The sequence below is a fragment of the Tamandua tetradactyla genome, chromosome X (genome assembly GCF_023851605.1).
Source record: "Tamandua tetradactyla isolate mTamTet1 chromosome X, mTamTet1.pri, whole genome shotgun sequence".
NCBI classification, from domain to species: domain Eukaryota; kingdom Metazoa; phylum Chordata; class Mammalia; order Pilosa; family Myrmecophagidae; genus Tamandua; species Tamandua tetradactyla.
In genome coordinates, this window is record NC_135353.1 from 101,055,703 (window position 1) to 101,076,761 (window position 21,059).

General features: G+C 35.0%; 1 protein-coding gene across 3 annotated transcripts in view; it reads left to right on the forward strand.

Moving 5' to 3' along the window:
• TEX11 (testis expressed 11) overlaps positions 1–21,059 on the forward strand; it is a 483,245-nt gene that overhangs the window by 308,703 nt on the left and 153,483 nt on the right. For 2 of the 3 annotated variants that reach the window (XM_077147058.1, XM_077147059.1), the window contains exons 16-17: positions 4,256–4,393; positions 20,845–20,947. In XM_077147058.1, coding sequence (XP_077003173.1) covers positions 4,256–4,393; positions 20,845–20,947 — 241 coding nt within the window. The remainder of the gene's footprint in view (positions 1–4,255; positions 4,394–20,844; positions 20,948–21,059) is intronic. The other variant, XM_077147060.1, reaches the window with a different exon arrangement.

Here is a 21,059-nt window from a genome sequence, read left to right on the forward strand (position 1 = left end):
CTGACATGTGTTCTACAACTAATTGTGGTGCTGTGCTTTGAAATTTGTAGCTTTTTTGTATATATGTTATTTTTCATTTTAAAAAGAAGGAAAAAAAAGTCTATTGTGGTGATAAAAAAATATTTAAGCCCTCTAGTTTCCTATATTCTGGAGCAGCTAGAAGGAAAAATATGAGAAGATAATTTGGTAGCCCATGACAAACTCTGGGATCTGTCCTGAAACCACTTGTTGAAGAGTGCTTTGAAAACTATTGCTTTTTTATTTCTTTGCTTTATATATATCTTATACTATACAATAAAAAATGTTAAAAAAATAAAGAAATGCATACATGTGTTCACCAGATGACACATATAAAAATCTTCATAGCAGAACTACTTATAATAGCCCCAAACTGAAAACTACCCTGTATTCATCCCCAGTAGAATGGATAAATAACTTGGAGTGTAGAGTGTACTCACAATAATGGAAAACTAAACAGCAGTAGAATAAATGTGCAATGTAAATGACTTCCATAAACCAGAAAAGGACTTCTGGAGTGTTGGTTATGTATATTTCTTAATTTGGGAAGTGTTCGCTTAGTAAAAAATTTCTCAAGCCAAATACTTATGATATATTCTATACTTCAATAAAAAGTTTGCATTAAAAAAATAAGTTGTAGAACAAGTAAGCATAAAACTGCAAGCATATAATAGAAGGAAACAACATTGTTAACCAATTCATCTGATTGATATTAATAAAATTCTCCACCCACAGTAGAATAAACTTCTCCAGTGCACTCAGAACATTTACAAAAATATATTCTATTCTTGGCCATAAAACAAGGCTCAATAAATTCAGAGGGATTCAAGTCATAGAAAGTATGTTCTTTGTGCACAGTGGAATTTTATTAGAAACTCAATATCAAAGATCTTTGAAAATTCTCCAAATATTTGGCAACTAAATAACACAATTACCTTTGCCTCACCGAATGAATTAAAATGAAAGTTAGACTGTATTTTGAACTTAATGAAAATTAAAACATCATAACTGAATTTGTGGGATGTTGCTAATGCAGTCCTTATAGCTCTAAATGTGTATATTAGAAAAGAAAAGACTCAAATCAGTGACCACCTTCCACCTTAAGAAAGTACAAAAAGAAGACCAAATTAAACTCAAGTTAAGGCCAAAAAGGAAATTAAAAGATCAACATTGAAAGTAATGAAATAGAAAGGCACAAAGCATTAGAGAAACCCAGTGAAACAAATGTTTCCTTGAAAAGATCAATAAAACTATTAATAATAATTAATAGAGTGGCCTGCTCCTTTGAATCTATAGTGGGCCCCAGGAAAGCCATGTCCTTTAATCTTTATTTAATATTGCTGGTTGGGAGCTTTTTGATTTTTCCCATGGAGATGTGACCCACCCAATTGTGGGTGGTAACTTTTGATTAAAATAGCTTCCATGGAGTTGTGACTCCGCCCATTCCAGGTGGGTCTTGATTCATTTATGGGACTCCTTTAAAGAGGAAGCATTTTGGAGAGAGCTGCTAGAACCATGAGAGCCCACACAGCCAGAGACTTTTGAAGATGAAGATGGAAATCGCCCCCGGGGGAGCTTTATCAAAGACGGTTTCTTGAGGAAAAGCTAGCAGACATCGCCAAGTTCACCATGTGCCTTTCCAGTTGAGAGAGAAATCCTGAACTTCATCGGCTTTTCTTGAGTGAACATTAACTCTTGAAGGTGCCTTAATTTGGACGTATTTATAGACTTGCTTTAATTGGGACATTTTCATGGCCATAGACTGTAAGCTTGCAACTTACAAGGGAATTATTAAATTCCCTCTTTTAAAAGCCGTTCTGTTTCTGGTATTTTGCATTCCAGTAGCTAGCAAACCAGAACAGGTGGTATATGGGAACTCTGCATTTTATGCATGGTGTTTCTATAAACCTACAACTTCTCTAATTAAAAAAGGATAATAAGAAATACTATTAACAATAAATCAATCTTTTATAAAATGAAAAAATTTCTTGAAAAAACACAGATTACCAAAGGTCAATCAAGAAGGAAGAAATATCCTGGATACCTCTATATTAGAGAAACCGAATATGTTGTTTAAAAACCTCTGCATCAGGTGGGCACGATGGCTCAGTGGCAAGAGTTCTCACCTGTCGTGCCAGAGACCCACGTTCAATTCCTGGTGCCTGCCCACGTTAAAAAAAAGAAAGAAAAAGAAAAACCTCCGCAACACGAAAACTACAGGTCCATATGGCTTCAAATATTTAAGGAAGAAATAGAAAGCTTGAAAAAACAGAGCAATAGAAACCTAAAGGAAGAAAATAAGAAAGTTGAGAGCATAAATCAATGAAATTGAAGACAGAAGACAATAGGAAAAATCAATGAAAGAAAGAGCTGGTTCTTTGAAAACATCAATAAAATTGGCAAAACTCTAGCAAGACTGGCAAAGAAATAGAGATGACAGAAATTCCTAATATCAGGAATGAAAGGGAATATCACTACAGACCCCTCACACATAGAAAGGGTGAGGAAATTCTAGGAACAACTCTACACATATACTTGATGCTAGGTGAAATGGATTAATTCTTGGAAACAACTTATTACAACTCAACCAATATGAATATGAATATAAATGCGTAATTTAAATATTCCTGTAAAAGAAATCTAAGGTCAACGTTAAGAAAATTGTGGTATGTTATCTTTGTTAAATATTATGTGTCCCTTAAAATTGATACCTGTCTTGCTCTTGTGAAGCTGATTTCCGTCGTGGAGAAGCTAAATCTACATATAGTTATGCCTTAGAGTTACTTCCAGAAACCCCTTTTGTTGCTTAGATGTGGCCTCTCTCTAAGCCCAACTCTGCAAGTAAAAGTATTATCGTCCCCCAACATGACACGTGATATCCAGGGGGGAAAGTCTCCCTGGCAACATGGGCTATGACTCCCAGGGTTGAGCCTTGCCCTGGCACTGTACGATCAACAACGCCTTCGTGACCAAAAAGGGGGGAAAGAAATGTAACAAAATAAGCTATCAGTGGCTAAGAGAGTTCACATCAGGTTGAGAGGCTATTCTGGAGGCTACTCTTACACCATCTTCAGTTAGATATTGCTAATTACCCGGGTTTGCCAAACCTGAAGCAAAACTATTCCTGTCAACCCTAAAGAACACCTAGGGCTTTATCTGAGAGTGTTCAAAAGTTACAGATACTAAGATTACTTTCCATTAACCTATGGCATTCAGGTGTGATCCTAAGCTAGATAAGTCCTGACATCCAGGGGGGCCAGCCTCTCCAAGAATATCGGCTAGTTCCGTACCCCATCCCATATTATGGACACCCCTCTCCAACATGAAAAAATTAGAATGGGCATAGCTCAAATACCTTAAATATTGGGAGAAGGATCAAAGGAGGAGGAGTTATAACAGAGAAGATAGGATTTATGACTGCTGAATCATTATATTGAAAATTCTTTCAGTCTTCAGTGTTTTGAAGCTGCTAGAAGGAAAAACCTAAAATTGTGGAAGTATAACCCATACCAAACTCTGAAATCTGTTCTATAACTAGTTGTTATAATGTGCTTAGAACTTTATTGCTTTTGTATATATTAAACTTCATAATACAAAAATGTTTTAAAATTTGATGCTCATGAAGACTGCTTAGCAACAGAGATTAATATTTACAATATAAAGTTAAACGGAAAGAATAGAGCATTAAATTTTGTATAAGCTATGATTGCAACTATGTAAATATACAAAAGAATAAAGATTGAAACGGAACATAGAAAACTGAGAAAAGCTGTTCTTGGTGAATTATGGCTATTCTCTTTTATTTATTTTTTTTGGGGGGGAGGTGCATGGTCCAGGAATCAAACCCGGGTCTCCTGCATGAAAAGTGAGCATTCCTACCATTGAACCACCCGTGCACCCATGGTTATTCTCTTTTAATATTTTAATATTGTTGCTTTAATACATTTTTAATTGGATTTTGACTTTTCTGAGGTGATTTACCAACGTCTCAGACTCTTCATCCCATATGTGAAATTTCCGATATGTAGAAAAAACAGCAGCATTGATTGATACTTTATCTAAAAATTATACTGATTGAGACTGATAATAGAATGCACTTAGAGTTCAACTAGAAAGCATGCTTTGGTTACCTAAAGGAGAAAACAATACCATTTTATTTGTTCCTGGAAGTGACTTGTAAAAATTAGAGTCAAAGTTAGGTTTCTATGTAATTTTGTTTGTTTTTTAAAAACTTTAGGCACAAAATTACGTTGATGCCCTACACTGGTACTGTTATTCTCTGAGGTTTTATGCATGTGATCAAACGGATCTGGACTTGGCCAAGCTGCAGAGGAACATGGCTTCCTGTTACTTGCATTTGAAACAACTTGATAAGGTCTGTTGATTCATCTGTTTTTCAGACAGTAGTGTTCAGTGGCAGAGAGTTAGATGCAATGTTGTGACTTCTTGGCTGTTAGGTTAGCAAATCTGGCAATTCCTTCATATAAGACAAAATCAAATAGTTATTTTCCTAATTTGAATATTCTAAACATTGTATGAACTTCCAAAAGGGAGAAAGAATTTGGAAAAACATTGATTCTGTTATTTACTGTTATTTTTTGCACCTTATTGAAAGGTAATATGTCATTGGAACTCATAAACAAAATTATCTGCTACTAACCCCTTGCAATATTGTCCTTTGAAGCAGATTAAATTTTAAGGTAAATTCTTCCCTTCATTATTCCTGACACCAGTTGAACCCCCAATTATAGACTTAGCCCTAAAATAAGCTCTAGGACCAAAATTTACACTACTTAAAGGAAATTTAAGAAGTGCTACTTCAAGCCTCAGTATACTATATCTAGTTACCTTGTATTCCTGTTATGGGAATTGCATCCCAGTGAGCTCCCTATGCCTGAGCATCTACTCGTTTGATGTTCTGTTGTGCAATATAACATATATACAAAAAAGCAATAAATTTTGAAGTACATTTTAACAAGTAGTTATAGAACAAATTTTAAAATTTAATATGGGTTAAAGTTTGGTATGAGTTACAGATCCACAATTTTTCATTTTTTCTTCTGGCTACTCCAAGACACTGGAGAACAACATAAATATTGATATAATTATTCAGCAGTCATACTCATTTGTTAAATTCTATCTTCTCTGTTATACTCCTCCTTCTCTTTAAATAACATATATACACAAAAGCAATAAATTTCAAAGTACATTGCAACAATTAGTTGTAGAACGGATTTTACAGTTTGGTGTGGCATGGGAATTAGGTTCAGGTGTCAACTTGGCCAGGTGAAGGTGCCTAGTTCTATTGCTGTGGACCTGAGCCATTGACATGTGAAGCTCATCTGTCACTGATTGCATTCGCAGTCGGCTTGGGGAGTGCCTCCTGCAACGAGTGATGTTTAGTTTAATTGGCTGGATACTTAAATGAGAGAGCTCAAGGCAGCACAGCCCGCTCGGCATACCTCATCTCAGCACTCGCAGCTTAGCCCAGACCTTTGGAGATGTACAAAGGAATCACCCCGAAGAAAGCTATGGGAACCCAGAAGCTGGTAGAGAAGGGCAGCAGAAATCACCCTGTGCCTTCCTGTGTAAGAGAGAGAGAACTTCCTGTGTAAAGTTAGCTACCATTCCTCTGAAGAAATGTAAATTTTTAACTAAATAAATCCCTCTTTATTAAAAGCCAGTCCATCTCTGGTGTGTTGCATTCTGGCAGCCTTGGCAAACTAAAACATATGGGTGACAATTCCACAATTTTAGGTTTTTATTTCTAGCTGCTCTAAGGTACTGTAGGCTAAAAGAATTATCAGTATAATGATTCAGCACTCATACTCATTTATTAAACTCGACCTCCTCTGTATAACTCCACCATCACATTTGATCTTTATCCCACTCTTTAGGGGTGTTTGGGCAATGCCCATTCTAACTCTTTCATGTTGGAAGGGCTGTCAATAATATGGGATAGGGGGATAGAACTAGTTGATGTTCTGGAAAGGCTGGCCCCTCTGCATTTCAGGACTTACCTGATCCATGGACCCATCTGGAGATGAGAGTTTTGGAAACTTACCCTAGTACACAGAACCTCTGAAAAATCTTATGTAATACCCTAGATATTCTTTAATATTGGCAGGAATGGTTTTGATTGGGATTTGGCAAGTTATGATAGGTAGCAATGTCTAACTGAAGCATGCAAGAGTGACTTCCAAAGTAACCTCTCAACTCTATTTGAACTTTCTCAGCCACTGATACCTTATTTGTTAGGCTTCTCTTCCCCATTTTTATCAGGATGGCATTGTTGATCCCTTGGTACCAGGACCAGGTTCGTCCCTGGGAGTTCTCCCATGCCACCAGGGAAACTTTCATCTCTGGATGTCATGTCCCACGTAGCAGGGAGGGCAATGGTTTCACTTGCAAAATTGGACTTAGAGAAAGAGAGGCTACATCTGAGCCACAAAAGAGGTCCTCCAGAAGTAACTCTTAGGCATGCCTATAGGTAGGCTAAGCTTCTCTGCTACCTAAATAAGCTTCACAAGAGCAAGCCTCAAGATCAAGGGCTTGGCCTATTGATTTGGGTGTCCCAAAGTTTTGGAAAGTATCCAGGGTTTCCCCAGTCTTAAGGTTTAATAGTTCCATAATTTTTCTCCCATCTCTCATGGGACTCTGTCAATGTTTTTCATTATCTGCTTAATATACTCTGGGATGTATCCAAGCATTATATTAAGCCATACAGGATTAAAGGCTCTCATTCTTATTCTAGGGACCCTGTGTTTGGATTGTTTAAATGATCTATCCAGACAGGTTGAGTTAAATTAGGTACTACAGAAAATTTAGGTTCTGGACATAATAGAACTTTCTTCCTTTGGTCTCAAAGAATAGGTGAAGTTCTAAAATATAGGCAATGTTTTCCTTACCCTGTGTTCTGAATTACCTTAATCCTGACCCAGTTAGCTTCATTTTTATCTCTAAATACCAGGTTATACATATATAAAACAGCCCCTCAAAATCCAGAAATAACAATTACCACTCCATACTAAATGTGACTGCTATAAGAGCTTACAATTTTGCCCCACTTTTCTTATAAGTATTTTCTAAATGAGATCATAACAATATTTGCTCTTTTGTTTCTGGCTTATTTTGCCTCACCAAACGTCCCACAGGTTCACTCACATCATTACCTGCCTCACAACTTCATTCCTTTTTATTGCAGCACCGTGTTCGATCATATGTTTACACCATCATTCACCAGTCTACTTCTCAGTCGGTGCATCTTTCAGCCCCCTCCACCTCCTGGTTCTCATGTGTAATGTCCAAAGTCAACAGTTCATCACTTTCAATTTTGTATAATTTCATTGTTCCCAAGAAAAAGATAACCAATAAACACACCTTCAGCAAATAGAAAATCCAAACCTCCCCCTAACTCTTGTCCCTCCCCTTTTATGTATCCCTGCTATTGCTGCAGAACTGTTGATTTTTTGCTATTAAACATAGCCCATAGCATATGATAGCATTTCCCCCCAATACTCCTTAATTATAAATCCTTTGTACAAGGTCCATACCTTTGCAGTAGTTTATGCAAGAACTTATTTATATTTGTAGTGTTAATCAGTGAGACACTTGAGTCTATATAACCCCTTTCAGTCATGTTCACCTTCAGTATGGTGATATGTATAGAACACCAGTAAACTGCCTTCACTTCTATCTATGCCCTTACCATTAAGTTCAACATCATTAGCACACTATTTACCCATCTCAACCTTCTGTGTATCTCTAGGTCCCCTGTATTCTATATTATAAGCCTCTGATTTTATCATGGTCATAACAGTGGAATCATACAGTATCTATCCTTTTGTGTCTGGCTTATTTCACTCAGCATTATGTTCTCAAGGATCATCCATCTTGTCATGTGGTTCAGGACATCACTTTGTCTTACTGCTGTGTAATGTTGATGGGCACTTGGACTGTTTCCATCTTTTGGCGATTGTGAATAGTGTTGCTATGAACTTGGTGTTCAAATGTCTGTTTGTGTCACTGCTTTCATCTCTTCTGGGTATATACCAAATAGTGGTATTGCCAGATCATAGGGCAACTGGATATTTAGTTGTCTGAGGAGCTACCAGAGTGTCTTCCATAGCAGCTGTAACAATTGTACATTCCCACTAGCAGTGCATACGTGTCCCAGTTGCTCCACATGCTCTCCAACATTTGTAGTTTCCTATTTGTTTAATAGTAGCCATTTTTATAGGTGTGAAGTGGTATTTCATTTTAGTCTTGATCTGCATTTCCTTTATACCTAATGAGAATGAGCATCTCTTCATGTGCTTTTTAGCCATCTGTATTTGCTCTTCAGAAAAATATCTATTCATATCTTTAGCTCACTTTATAATTGGGTTGCTTATTCTTTTGTTGTTGAATTGTATGATTTCTTTATGTATACAGTATATCAAACCTTATCCAATGTGTGATTTCCAAATATTTTCTCCCATTGAGTTGGCTGCCTCTTCACCTTTTTAACTAAGTCTTTTGAGGCACAGAAGCATTTGATTTTGCAGAGTTCCCATTTATCTATTTTTTCTTTTGTTGCTTGTGCTTTCGGTTTAAAGTCTAGGAAGCTACCCCCTATTACTAGATCTTGAAGATGTTTCCCTACATTTTCTTCTAGGAGCTTTATGGTGCTAGTTCTTATATTTAGGTGTTTGATCCAATTTCAGTTAATTTTTTATAGGGTGTAAGGTAAGGGTCTTCTTTCATTTGTCTGGCTATTGATATCCAGTTCTCCTATGCCCACTGAAAAGAGTCTTTTGTACCAGATCAGTGGATTTTGGGGGCCTTGCCAAAGATCAGTTTACCATTGATTTGGTTGTCTGTTTCTGTGTTCTCTATTCGATTCCATTGGTCAATACTTCTGTCTTTGCGCCAGTGCCATGCTGTTTTGACCACTGTGGCTTTATAATAAATTTTAAAATCAGGGAATATTAATCCTCCCACTTCATTCATTTTTAGGATGCTTTTAGCTATTCGGGGTTTCTTTCTCTTCCAGATGAATTTGGTAAGTAGCTTTTCCATGTCTTCAAAGTAGGTTGTTGGAATTTTAATTGGTACTGCATTGAATCTGTAGATCAACTTGGGTAGAATTGACATTTTAACTACATTTAATCTTCCTATCCATGAGCATGAAATGTCTTTCCACCTATTTAGATGTTCTTTTATTTCTTTTAACAATGTTTTGTAGTTCTCTATGTACACGTCCTTTACATCCCTAGTTAAGTTCATTCCTAGAGACTTGATTCTATTAGTTGCTCTTGTGAATGGAATTTTTTCCTTAATTGACTCCTCAGTTAGGTCATTGCTCATGTATCCAAATATTACTTATTTTTCACATTCATTTTATATCCCATCACCTTGTTGAATTTGTTTATTATTGACTCAAGTAACTTTGCTATAGATTTCTCAGGATTTTCCAAGTATTATCTGATGTCATCTGCAAATAATGAGATTTTTACTTCTTCCTTTCCAATTTGGATGCCTTTTATTTCTTGTTCCTGCCTAACTGCTCTCGCTAGCACTTCTAGTGCAATGTTGATCAATAGAAGTGACAGAGGGCATCCTTTTCTCATTCCCATTCTTGAGAGGAAAGCTTTCAGCCTCTCACCATTGAGTATATGCTGTCAATGGGTCTTTCACATATACCTTTTATCATGTTGAGGAAGTTACCTTTGATTCCTATCTTTTGAAGTGTTTTTTATCAGAAAAGAATGTTGAATATTGTCGAATGCTTTTTCAGCATCAATCGAGATGATCCTGTTATTTTTTCCCTTTTGATTTGTTAATGTGCTGTATTACGTTAACTGATATTCTTGTGTTGAACCACTCTTGCATTCCTGGTATAAACCCCACTTGGTTGTGGTGTGTAATTCTTTTAATGTGCTGTTGGATTCGATTTGCTAATATTTTGTTGAGAATTTTTGCATTCATGTTCATTAGGGAGATTGTCTGTAGTTTTCCTTTCTTGTAGCATCTTTACCCGGTTTTCGTGTTAAACTGATGTTAGCTTCATAAAATGAATTAGGTAGTGTTCTTTTTCCCTCAGTTTTTTAGAAAAGCTTGAGCAGGGTTGGAGTTAGTTCTTTTCAGTATATTTGATAAAATTCCCCTGTGAAGCCACTGGCCCTGGGCTTTATTTTGTAAAAAGATTTTTAATGACTATTTGGAATCTCTGTGCTTGTGATTGGTTTGTTGATATCTTCTGTTGCTTCTTGAGTCAGTATAGCTCGTTTGTGTGTTTCCAGGAATTTGTCCATTTCATCTAAGTTGCTTAGTTTGTTGGTTTATAGTTGTTCATCGTATCCTGTTTTGATTTTATTTATTTCTTCAGGATCTGTGGTGATGACCCACCTCTCATTTCTGATTTTGTTTATTTGCATCTTCTCTCTCTTTATTTTTTCTGTCAGCCTTGCTAGTGGCCCATAGATTTTATTGATTTTCTCAGAAAACCAACTTTTGATTTTATTCTTTCTATTGTTCTTTATTCTCCCATTCATTTAACTCTGATTTAATCTTTATTTCTCTTCATCTGTTTGCTTTGGGGTTAATCTGCTGGGGTAATCTGCTATTCTTTCTCAAGTTCTTTCTCAATTTTTGCTCTTTCTTCTTTTTAAATATAGGCATTTAGGGCAACAAATTTTCCTCTCAACACAGCCTTTGCTGAATCCCGTAAGTTCTGATATGTTGTATTCTCGTTTTCATTCGTCTCCAGATGGCTACTGATTTCTCTAGCTATTTCTTCTTTGACCTACTCATTGTTTAAGAATATAATCTCCATTTATTTGTGAATGTTTTTGTTCTTTGATGGTTATTGATTTCCAGCTTCACTCCATTGTGGTCAGAGAAAGTGCTTTGAATCATTTCAATGTTTTTAAATTTTTAAAGACTTGTTTTGTGCCCCAGCATGTGATCTATCCTGGAGAATGTTCCATGAGCACTAGAGAAGAATGTATATCTTGGTGTTTTAGGGTGTAACGAACTATATGTGTCTGCTAGGTCTAATTCATTTCTCAAATTGTTTAACTTCTCTATTTTCTTGTTGATTCTCTGACTGGTTGTTCTGTTTATAGAGCAGAATAGTATATTGATGTTTCCTACTATTATTGTTGAAACATATATTGCTCCCTTCATTTTTGCCAATGTCTGTCTTATGTACTTGGAGCTCCTTGACTGGGAGCATAGACATTTATGATTGCTATTTCTTCTTGGTTAATTGCCTCTTCTACTAATGTATAGTGTCTTTTTACATTTAAAGTCTATTTTATCTGATGTTAGTATAGCTACCCCTACTTCCTTTTGGTAACATGAGCTCCACTCTTAAAAATAGTCTCATGTTATAGTCTATTAGGTTTTAAGTCCTACCCTGCTTTTTCTAGTCTTTCTACCTACCACTTTGCCTTAAAGATTTGAGTCCTACCTATGAGCACCAATCTCTGTGGTTGAAAGCCCTGCTCCCTTCTAATGTTTTTGTGTGATGCCAGCTGTCTGTGTACCTGGTTTGTGGAATGTTTCCAACACTTAAATTTTCTCCATTGCCATGCTTTACTTATTTGCCAATTAAGATACCCTGATGCCTGCTGCTTGGCTGAGTTGAAAGCAACCATATCCTGTTTGTCCCAGTAACCTCAGAGCCTAGTACAATGTCTGCTTCTGTGTTCTTCCTTTTTATCTTGACTAACTGATTAGACATCCTCCCTTGGCCTGTGGATTTGTCCATTCCTTAATTGGCATGTCTAGTTCCAGGTCCAGTTCCTTCCTAGTCTGCCTGGACTGCTGTAGTTAAATCCATTGTGTCATAAATCATGGAAGTTACAAAAGCTGTTTGAGCACCTTCTTTACAGTTCTTTAAGAAAACAGTAGGCAAGTATCTTTCTGAAATAGTTTAAATGATATCCTGTGAAGAAATGTGATATAGTAAATAACATTACAACTCCTCTTCCAGGACTAAGACTGTGTAACATGCAAACTAAAGAGCACATATTTTTAAAAATAAATTCCAAAGTATTTAGTCAGATAAACAAACCTTCAAAGAACCTGTCTGGAATCACTACTCTTAATTACAAAATTTTCCCCTAAACCCATCATTAAAACTCAAAAGGCAATGAGAACCTTCCTATTTCATCTGCGTCCATACTTGTCCTTCTGACTTGTCCTTCCTGATCCTTGTTCTTCCAGAAGCCATTGCCCTCCAATATGTGCATACTATATGATACTCAAGGAATAAATGTCCCAGTTACTTTGAGATCACTCTATCACCAGCTTTCATCTCTTCTACAGTTTAGAATTTTGTTCTGATGATGCATCAATTACTTGGACATCTTGTAGAGTAATTGGAAAGGGAAGAGATAAGAACCTAGAAAGTGAAAGAATGACCTTTTAATCCAAGTATTTGCTTTCACTGAATGCTTGAACTTTCCCGTGTACAATCATGTGCCAAGTCTGGTCAATTCTGTACCTGAAATATTTTTACCAGTTGACTCTTCTTCCATCTTTATATCACTAGCCAAAGCCCTTATTACATCTAAGCCCTTATTACATCTAAGACTATTGAAATCATCTAACTGATTATCATCTCTTTCTCAGTTATCTTCAATGGCTTCCTGTAAATCCAAATTCTTTAGTAGTCAAAGCCCTCCAGAATCTATAAATAAATCCTATTTTATTTCACTTATATGAATGCTTTTTGCCCTCAAATGAAGTACCTACTGCTTCCTAACCATGATTTATGCTTTTCTACCTCTCTACCATTTTACATGCTTCTGTATTGCAAATTCTCTCTTTTCTGCATCCCTACTCTTTAAAATCCCCTTTTCAAAGCCTAATTCCTAATGACAGTCTTAGCTTCCTAAATATTAACCTAGTATTGTCCTTATTCCAAGGCTTCATAACAGTTTTGTTTATAAGTAGGCACTTATGTTCTGCCTATATTTTTGTTATTTGTATACCTGTCTTATAGTCCCCTATTAGACTGCAACCTCCTAGAGGACAGGGACCATGTATTATCTTTGTTTTCCCTGGCATGCAGCATATTTCCTAATGTAGGCACTCATTACATTAAAAAATAGTAACAGATTCTTGGTAACAAGTGACAGTTTGGGAGTGACCACTTACAAGGTAGAAATAATGGCAGGGGAGATGTTGATCATCACCTTCTTCTTTGAATGGAAGTAGGCTTGTAAATCCAGGATTAATGAATAATTAGTCTCATTATTAGACTAATTAAAGGTAGGGGATAACCCCTACCTTTATCATATCCTCTTTAAAAATTAAATCGAAATGGATCAATTAAATATATGCACTAAAACCATAAAACTCTTAGAGGAAAACATAGAGAAAAATCTTTAGGACCTTGTATTAGGCAATGGATTCTTAGCTATGACACCACAATCACAAAGAAAAAAGAAAGACAGGTGAATTGAACTTCATCAAAATAAAAAACTTATGGATCAAAGGACATTATCAATAACGTAAAGAGATTGCCTATAGAATGGGGGAAAATATTTTGAAATCATTTAAATGTTTAAGGTCCAGAATATATATAGAACTCCTACAACTCAGCAATAAAAAGACAAAAAAATCCAATTAAAAATGGACAAGGGACTTGAAAAGACATTTCTCTAAAGAAAATATATAAATGGCCAATAAGCACATGAAAAGATACTCAACATCATAAGCCATTAGGGAGATGCAAATCAAAACCACATTGAGATACCACTTCACACCTACTAGATTGGGTATTATTTAAAAAAAAAAACACACACAGAACAAATGCTGATGATGTTGTAGAGGAATTGGAACCCTTGTTCATTGCTGGTGAGAATGAAAAATGGTACAGCCACTGTGGAAAGCAATATAGTGGTTCCTCAAAACATTGAATTGTCATGATCTGGCAATTCCACTTCTAGGTATATATCCAAAAGAATTGAAAGCAGTTACTCAAAAAGTTACTTGTACACCAATGTTCAAAACAGCATTATTCACAATAGTCAAAAGGTGGAAACAAACCAAATGTCTATCAACAGATTAACAGATAAATAAAATGTGATACTTACATACAATGGCATATGATTCAACCATGAAAAGGCATGACGCTCAAATACATGCTACAGTATTTATGAGCCTTGAAAACATGCTGAGATAGAAGCCAGACACACAAAAAGACAAATATTGTATGATTATATATATATTATATAATATATATTGCCACAATTTTTAAAAAAACTAGAATACACTACTTACATATAAGATTTACTTTTAACAGCTAAGCATATATGTATTTTGGTACTATTATATTTAGAATGTATGCTATGTTCTGATATTTTAGTTAAGAAAACCTAATCATTTTTCTTTAAAAAAAAGTAACAGAGGCTCAGTAAGTCCCTGTCAGTTCGTTTCCTCTGATATAGGAATTTCATTCATTCTTGCTATTTCTGTCCTTGCTGCTATGCAGAATTGGAAATTAATAGTGATCTAAATCTGTGTCTTCTGATAACAGAACTGAGTGAGATTATATTATTTTAAAATCACCCCCACTATTCTTTTCTCTAGCTTAGCACCTTTCTCTTTGGGAAGGGCAACACATTTTATTTGAATTTGCTTTAAAATGAAATACTGAATCATAGATCAGAAGTTGATTTGAGCATTTCAAAAGAATTGGAGAACAGAGTGAGCCACGGTGGCTCAGCAGGCAGAGTTCTGTCCTGCCCTGCCGGAGACCCGGATTCAATTCCTGGTGTCTGCCCATGTTAAAAAAAAAAAAGAAAATTGAAGAACAGATTCCTCTGTATATTTATTAGATTAGTTTACAGATTCATTAGTTCATACATTTGGTAACATTGTTTTGAGATAATGCTATTTTTAGGTGATTTCTTTGATTTATTTTCTAAGTTGTTGAAATATTAAAAATTTTTTATTGTCATTAGCCATTGAGTTCCTCCAATGTATGAGACAGTATTAGGCAATATAGTTTCATAGACCTAAACTCTTGTCTTTGGACAGTTTATAATATCTTAAGCATAGTACCCCAATTTTGCTATATTATTATTATTGAGGATTTTTAAATGTTTGATTTCTACACATTATAAGCTTGAATGGAGTTAAATATGGGGGAAATAATACTGGGTTCTAAGTGTAGAAGCAATTTATCACACCTTGATATAATAGGATTGTGCTGCAAATAATAAAACCTTAATTTTAGTTGAGAAATAGATAATGAATTGTTTTAGTGATAGTCTGTAATGTTATGGTAATACACGATTGGGTACTCTTTAACTCAGTTTAATAATCCCCATCCTCACCTTGCAACTGCAGTTTAGGTACATGGGTGTCATCAGTACTACTATAGATTAATAAAACTAAAGCACAATCTCATACCACACACAATATGACAGTAAGATTTATGACAGCCAAAAAGATGAGACTATTTATAGAATATTTATATCACCTAAAGTAAAAAGAATCATCTCTCATTTCCTGGTTACATACTGGTTTTATTTACCATATAAAGTTCAAATCCCATGCCCTACCATTATAGGACGGAAAATGAACTTGTGATCTGCAGACTGACAGATGTAAAATAGTGATGTTCACTAGATGGCACTGTGGCCCCTGTTTGTACTATATTGTTACTGATTTTGAAGTGATTTTGTAACACTTTCACAGGTATAACCTTTCACACACGAGTCTCTATAATGTAAAAGAAAGTTAGCACTTAAGAAAACATGAGAGGAAAGGTTAATTGTTACTCATTTAATGTTAATTCAAATTAGGTTGCACAATAGAAATATAAAGAATAACAGGAGAAAAGTGGTAGTCTCTGCTGCTCTGGTTCCATCATACCTGAAGTATTGTTGTGTTGGATTAGGGGGCAACACTCTTGAAGAAGGATGTTGAAAAAGCGTGTAAATATCTCATAGATTCAGGAAAAATACCTACCCGGGGAAGGTACTCAGGATGGCAGAGCACTCAAAACCATCTTATTTGAAGAATAATTAAAGGAACTATGGATGTTACACTTGGAAAATGAAAGATTGGAGGGAATTATAGATAGCTTTCATCTTCTGAAATGGTTGCAGTGGAAGAAAATGGAAGATTAGAGGGAATATAGATAGCTTTCTTCTTCTGAAATGATTGCCATAGAGTAAAGGAATTAAGTTTATTCCATGCATATTTCCATAGGTGAGACCTTCAAGGAGTAAAACTTTAGGTCATTATAAGGAAACCTTTTCTAATGATTAGACCTATCCAAAAACTGAAATGGGTTGTCTTAAGATACAGTGTATTCCCTCTTCTTGAAGATAATTTAATCAGATGAATGACTATTTTGTGAGAACATTAGAGAGAAGATTCAAGCATCAGAAGGATTGTTTTACTAATAGAACTTTGAGATCTCTTCCGACCATATTGTTCTAAAATATCAGTGTAACATGATACAATCCAGAAGGGTCAAAGAAGACTTTTTGGAAGACTAAGTTCATAATTCATTGAATTTTAGAACTCGAGGTATCCTTAAACTTGGCTCATTATACTAATTTCTTTTAAAAATCAACTTTATTGAGGTATAATTTATATACAAAAATGTTCCCATTTTACATGTATGATTTGATGATTTTACAGATGCGCGCACTATCACAGTCTAGATACAGAATATTTCCATTACCCCCTAATATTCCCTTTTACCCTTTTCTAGTTAATTTCCACACTCTACTTCCAGCCCTAGGCAATGACTGCTTTGCTTACTATCACTGTAGATTAGATTTATCTTCCCTATAGTGTCTCATAAATGCAATCATGCATTATGTACTTTATCTGGCTTCTTTCACTCAGCATAATGTTTTAGAAAATCATCCATGTTGTTGAATTTATCAGTAGTTTGTTCCTTTTTATTGCTGAGTATACCCATTGAATGAATATACCACAATTTCTTTATCTATTTATCTGTTGATGGATATTTTGATCGTTTCCACATTGAGGCCATTATGAATAAAGCTGTTATGAACATTTAGGTCCAGGTTTTTGTGAAGATATTTGCTTTTATTTCTCTTGGGGAAATATCTAGAAGTCGAGTTGTTGGGTCACATAGTAAATACATTTTTAAATTTATAAGAAACTGCAAAGTTATTTTCCAAAACAATTGTGCCATTTTATATTCCCACCAGGAAAGGATGAAAGTGCCAGTTCATCCACATCATTGCCAATATTTGGTATTGTCAGTCTCTTTTACTTTAACTATTCTAGTAGGTGTGTTGTAGGTTTTAATTTTGATGAAGTCAAGTTATTTTTTTCTTCTTATAGTTTGTGTTTATTGCAAGATTGAAAATATTTTCTCCTATACTTTCTTATAGAAGTTTTATAGTTTTTAGCTTTTATGTTTAGGTCTCTGATCCATCTTAAGTTAACTTTATGTGTGTGCCGTGTGATTAAATACCATCTCAGGAGAAAAAGCATTCAATCTCTCACCATTAAATATGATGTTGGCTGTAGGTTTTTTGTAGGTTTTCTTTGTCAGATTGTAGAACGTCATTTCTGTTACCAGTTTGCTGAGAGATTTTATCATGAATTTTTTTTATATACTATATTGCAGGGGTCACATTTCATTCTTTTTCCATGTGAGTATCCCGTTTTTGCAGCACCATTTGTTGAATTTTTGTTTGTTTGTTTTTTTATTTGTTTGGGAAGTGCGTGGGCCAGGAATCGAACCCAGCTCTCCTGCATGGCAGGCAGGAATTCTACCGCTGTACTACCCTTGCACCTCCCCCCCATGAATTGGTTTTGAGCTTTGTCAAATGCCTTTGCAGCATTTATGAGATGTTTATATGATTTTTCTTCTGTAGTCTGTAAATTTGACTAATTATATTTACTTGTTTTTAAATGTTAATCTACCCTTGCATTCCTGATCATGGTTATTACGCTTATGTATTACTAGATGCAATTTACTAATACTTCATTAAGGGTTTTTGCATCTATGTTCATGAAGGATAGCGTTCTAATTTTCTTAAAATATTTCTTATAATAATTATAATTTTCTTATAATATTTTTGTCTAGTTTTGTTAACAGGGTCATGCTGGCCTCATAAAATGAGTTGTGGAGTTTCCCTCTATCTAGTTTCCTAGCTGCTGAAACAAAGACCATACAATGGGTTCACTTAACAATAGAAATTGATTGGCTCAGTCTCAGGGGCTATATAAGGCTTACTTCTTCCTGGGGTTAGTATCTTCTGGCTGGCCAAAAACTTTTGGTGTTCCTTGGCTTTTCTGTCACACTTGACTGTTCTGTCACACATGGTAGCATCTTCTCCTTTCTCTTCTGGGTTCCGGCTTCTGACTCCTCCCTATGACTTCTTTCTTTTATTCCAATCTCCCTTGCTTATATGGACTTCAGCCATCTTGGATTAAGACTCACCTCTTCAATTTGGGCACACCATAACTAATAATATTTTCAAAGGTCCTATTTATAAATGGGTACATACCCACAGGACTTCGGGTTGGGACCTGAAACGTGCCTTTTATGGGGGACACGATTCAATCCTCAACACTTTCACTTATTTTGTGAAAGATTTTATGTAGGGTTGGTGTTATTTCTTCCTTGAATGCTTGATAGAATTCACCAATGAGAGGGAAGCCTTTAAATGAAAAATTCAGTCTCTTTAATAGATACATTGCTATTCTGATTTTCTTTTTCTTTTACAGTCAGATTTCGTAATTAGTATCTTTCAAGGAATTGTTTATTTCATCTAACTTATCTCATTTATTGATATAAAGTTGTTCCATACTCTTGTGAGAATGATACAGGGAGGAGGGCTGGGGGTACAAATGAAACCAGAAGGAAATATAGAGATAAAGACTGAGCTGGTATAATCTAGGAATACCTAGAGTGTACAGTGATAGTGACTAAATGTACAAATTAAAAAACATTTTGCATGAAGAACAAAAGAATGTCGGTATTGCAGAGTGTTAAAAATAAATAGTAATTCGTATATTAAAATTTTAACTTATGTGTGAGACTAAAGCAAAAAAAATGTTTATTTGGTGCAAAATTTATATTTTGACTAGTGTATTTCCTAATATAATTTGTATGGAAAAGTTTAATTGAACACCATAAGTACATGGAACCTTGAATAGGGCCTGAGATTTTGTAGATTTGTCCAGAGTGATACCCCGATAAATCCCAGAGTGATTTGAACAATGAATAAAAAAGTATTTGCAAAGTCCCCTCAGGGGGACAGCGAGAAAGGGGGAAAATTCAACTCTCCCATTTGTATCTTCTCAATCATGAAAACTCACCTGAGCCTTAATTGTCCAGAGTTTATATAGGACTTCATTATGTATTATGTAGGTATAATTGGTGGAATCAGTGCCCACATGTTTGAATTGCCTCCCTCTCCTTTCTGGAAGGTCAAATTGATAAGATCTGACTCAACACACCAACCCCTAATCACATGGTTGGCCTTTCTGGTCTGACCAGCATCCCTCCTCTCTAAGACTATAAGCCATACCCTATCATCTCCTTAGCATAAACTATTTATATGTCTAAGGGGGACCAACCATGAATAATAAAAGACACACCTATTGCTGGAGATTCAAAGGATATAGAGGTTACTTCTAGGAACCAGGATAAAGACCAGCTAAGTTCTTTATTATATTACATATATGTATTAATTTGAGAGAAATGGACATTTTTACAATTTTGAGTCTTTTGGTAATATACTTTGTATGTCTCCCATCTTATTTGGATCTTCTTTAATGTCTCTCAGTGAACTTTTGAAATTTTTTAATGTAGAGGATTGGTACATATTTTATAAAATTTATTCTAAGTATTTCATATTTGTGGGTACTATATATGGTATCTTTTTCAAAATTTCAGTTCAAATTTTTTCTTGCTGGTTTTAGGCTCCAGGAAAACATTTATTTTAAAAAAAATATCTTTATTATAAAATAAAAACACAAACATGATAAAAAAAACCACAAAATATGTGCTTAATAGTGTTCAACATGAGAAAATCAATGTAATACACCACATTAACAGAATGAAGGAAAAAGTCATGTTATCTCAATTGATGCAGAAAAGGCATTTATCAGCATTCAGCACCCTTTCATGATAAAAACACTCAGAAAACTGGAATAGTAGGTAATTTCCTCAACATCATAAAGCACATATATGAAAAACCCACAGCTAACATTATACTCAATGGTGAAAGACTAAAAACCTTTCCCCTAAAGTCAGAAACAAGACAAAAATACCCATTTTCATCACTGCTATTCAACATTGTACTAGAAGCTCTAGCAAGATCAGTTAGGCAAGGAAAGGAAATAAAAGGCATCCAAATTGGGAATGAAAAAATAGAACTATCTCTATTTGCAGAAGACATGATCCTTTATAGAAAATTCCAAAGGGTCCACGAGAAAATTCCTAGCATGAACATACAAAGGTCAACAAAGTTGCAGGCTACAAAATTAACACTTAAAAATCAATTGTGTTTCTCTACACCTTCAACGAACAATCTGAAATGGAAATTAAAAGAACAATTTAATTCATTGTAATATCTAAAAGAATAAAATACCTAGGAATAAATGGAGGCAAAGGACTTGTTCATTGAAAATTATAAAACATTGCCAAGAGAAATTAAAAAAGACCTAAATAACAAGACTTCTTTAAAGGGTTTTCTTAGACTGATGTACTTTCATTGTGAATAACCTTCAGCCACAGTAACTATGCTGTTGATATTGGTAAAATATAGTAAGGACTTCCTTATAGCTTTTATAAAATAGACCCAATGTTTCTCTTTTCAGGCCAAAGAGGCAGTAACAGAAGCTGAGCAACATGATCATACAAATGTCTTCACACAGTTTTATATGTTCAAGATTGCAGTCTTAGAGGGCAACTCTGACAGAGGTATGAATGTTATTTATGAATTATGTTTAACTGTTTACACAAAGATTAATCTACTTTCAACCATAATAGAAAGAAAATATACTTTATAAAACAATGGGATTTAATATATGTT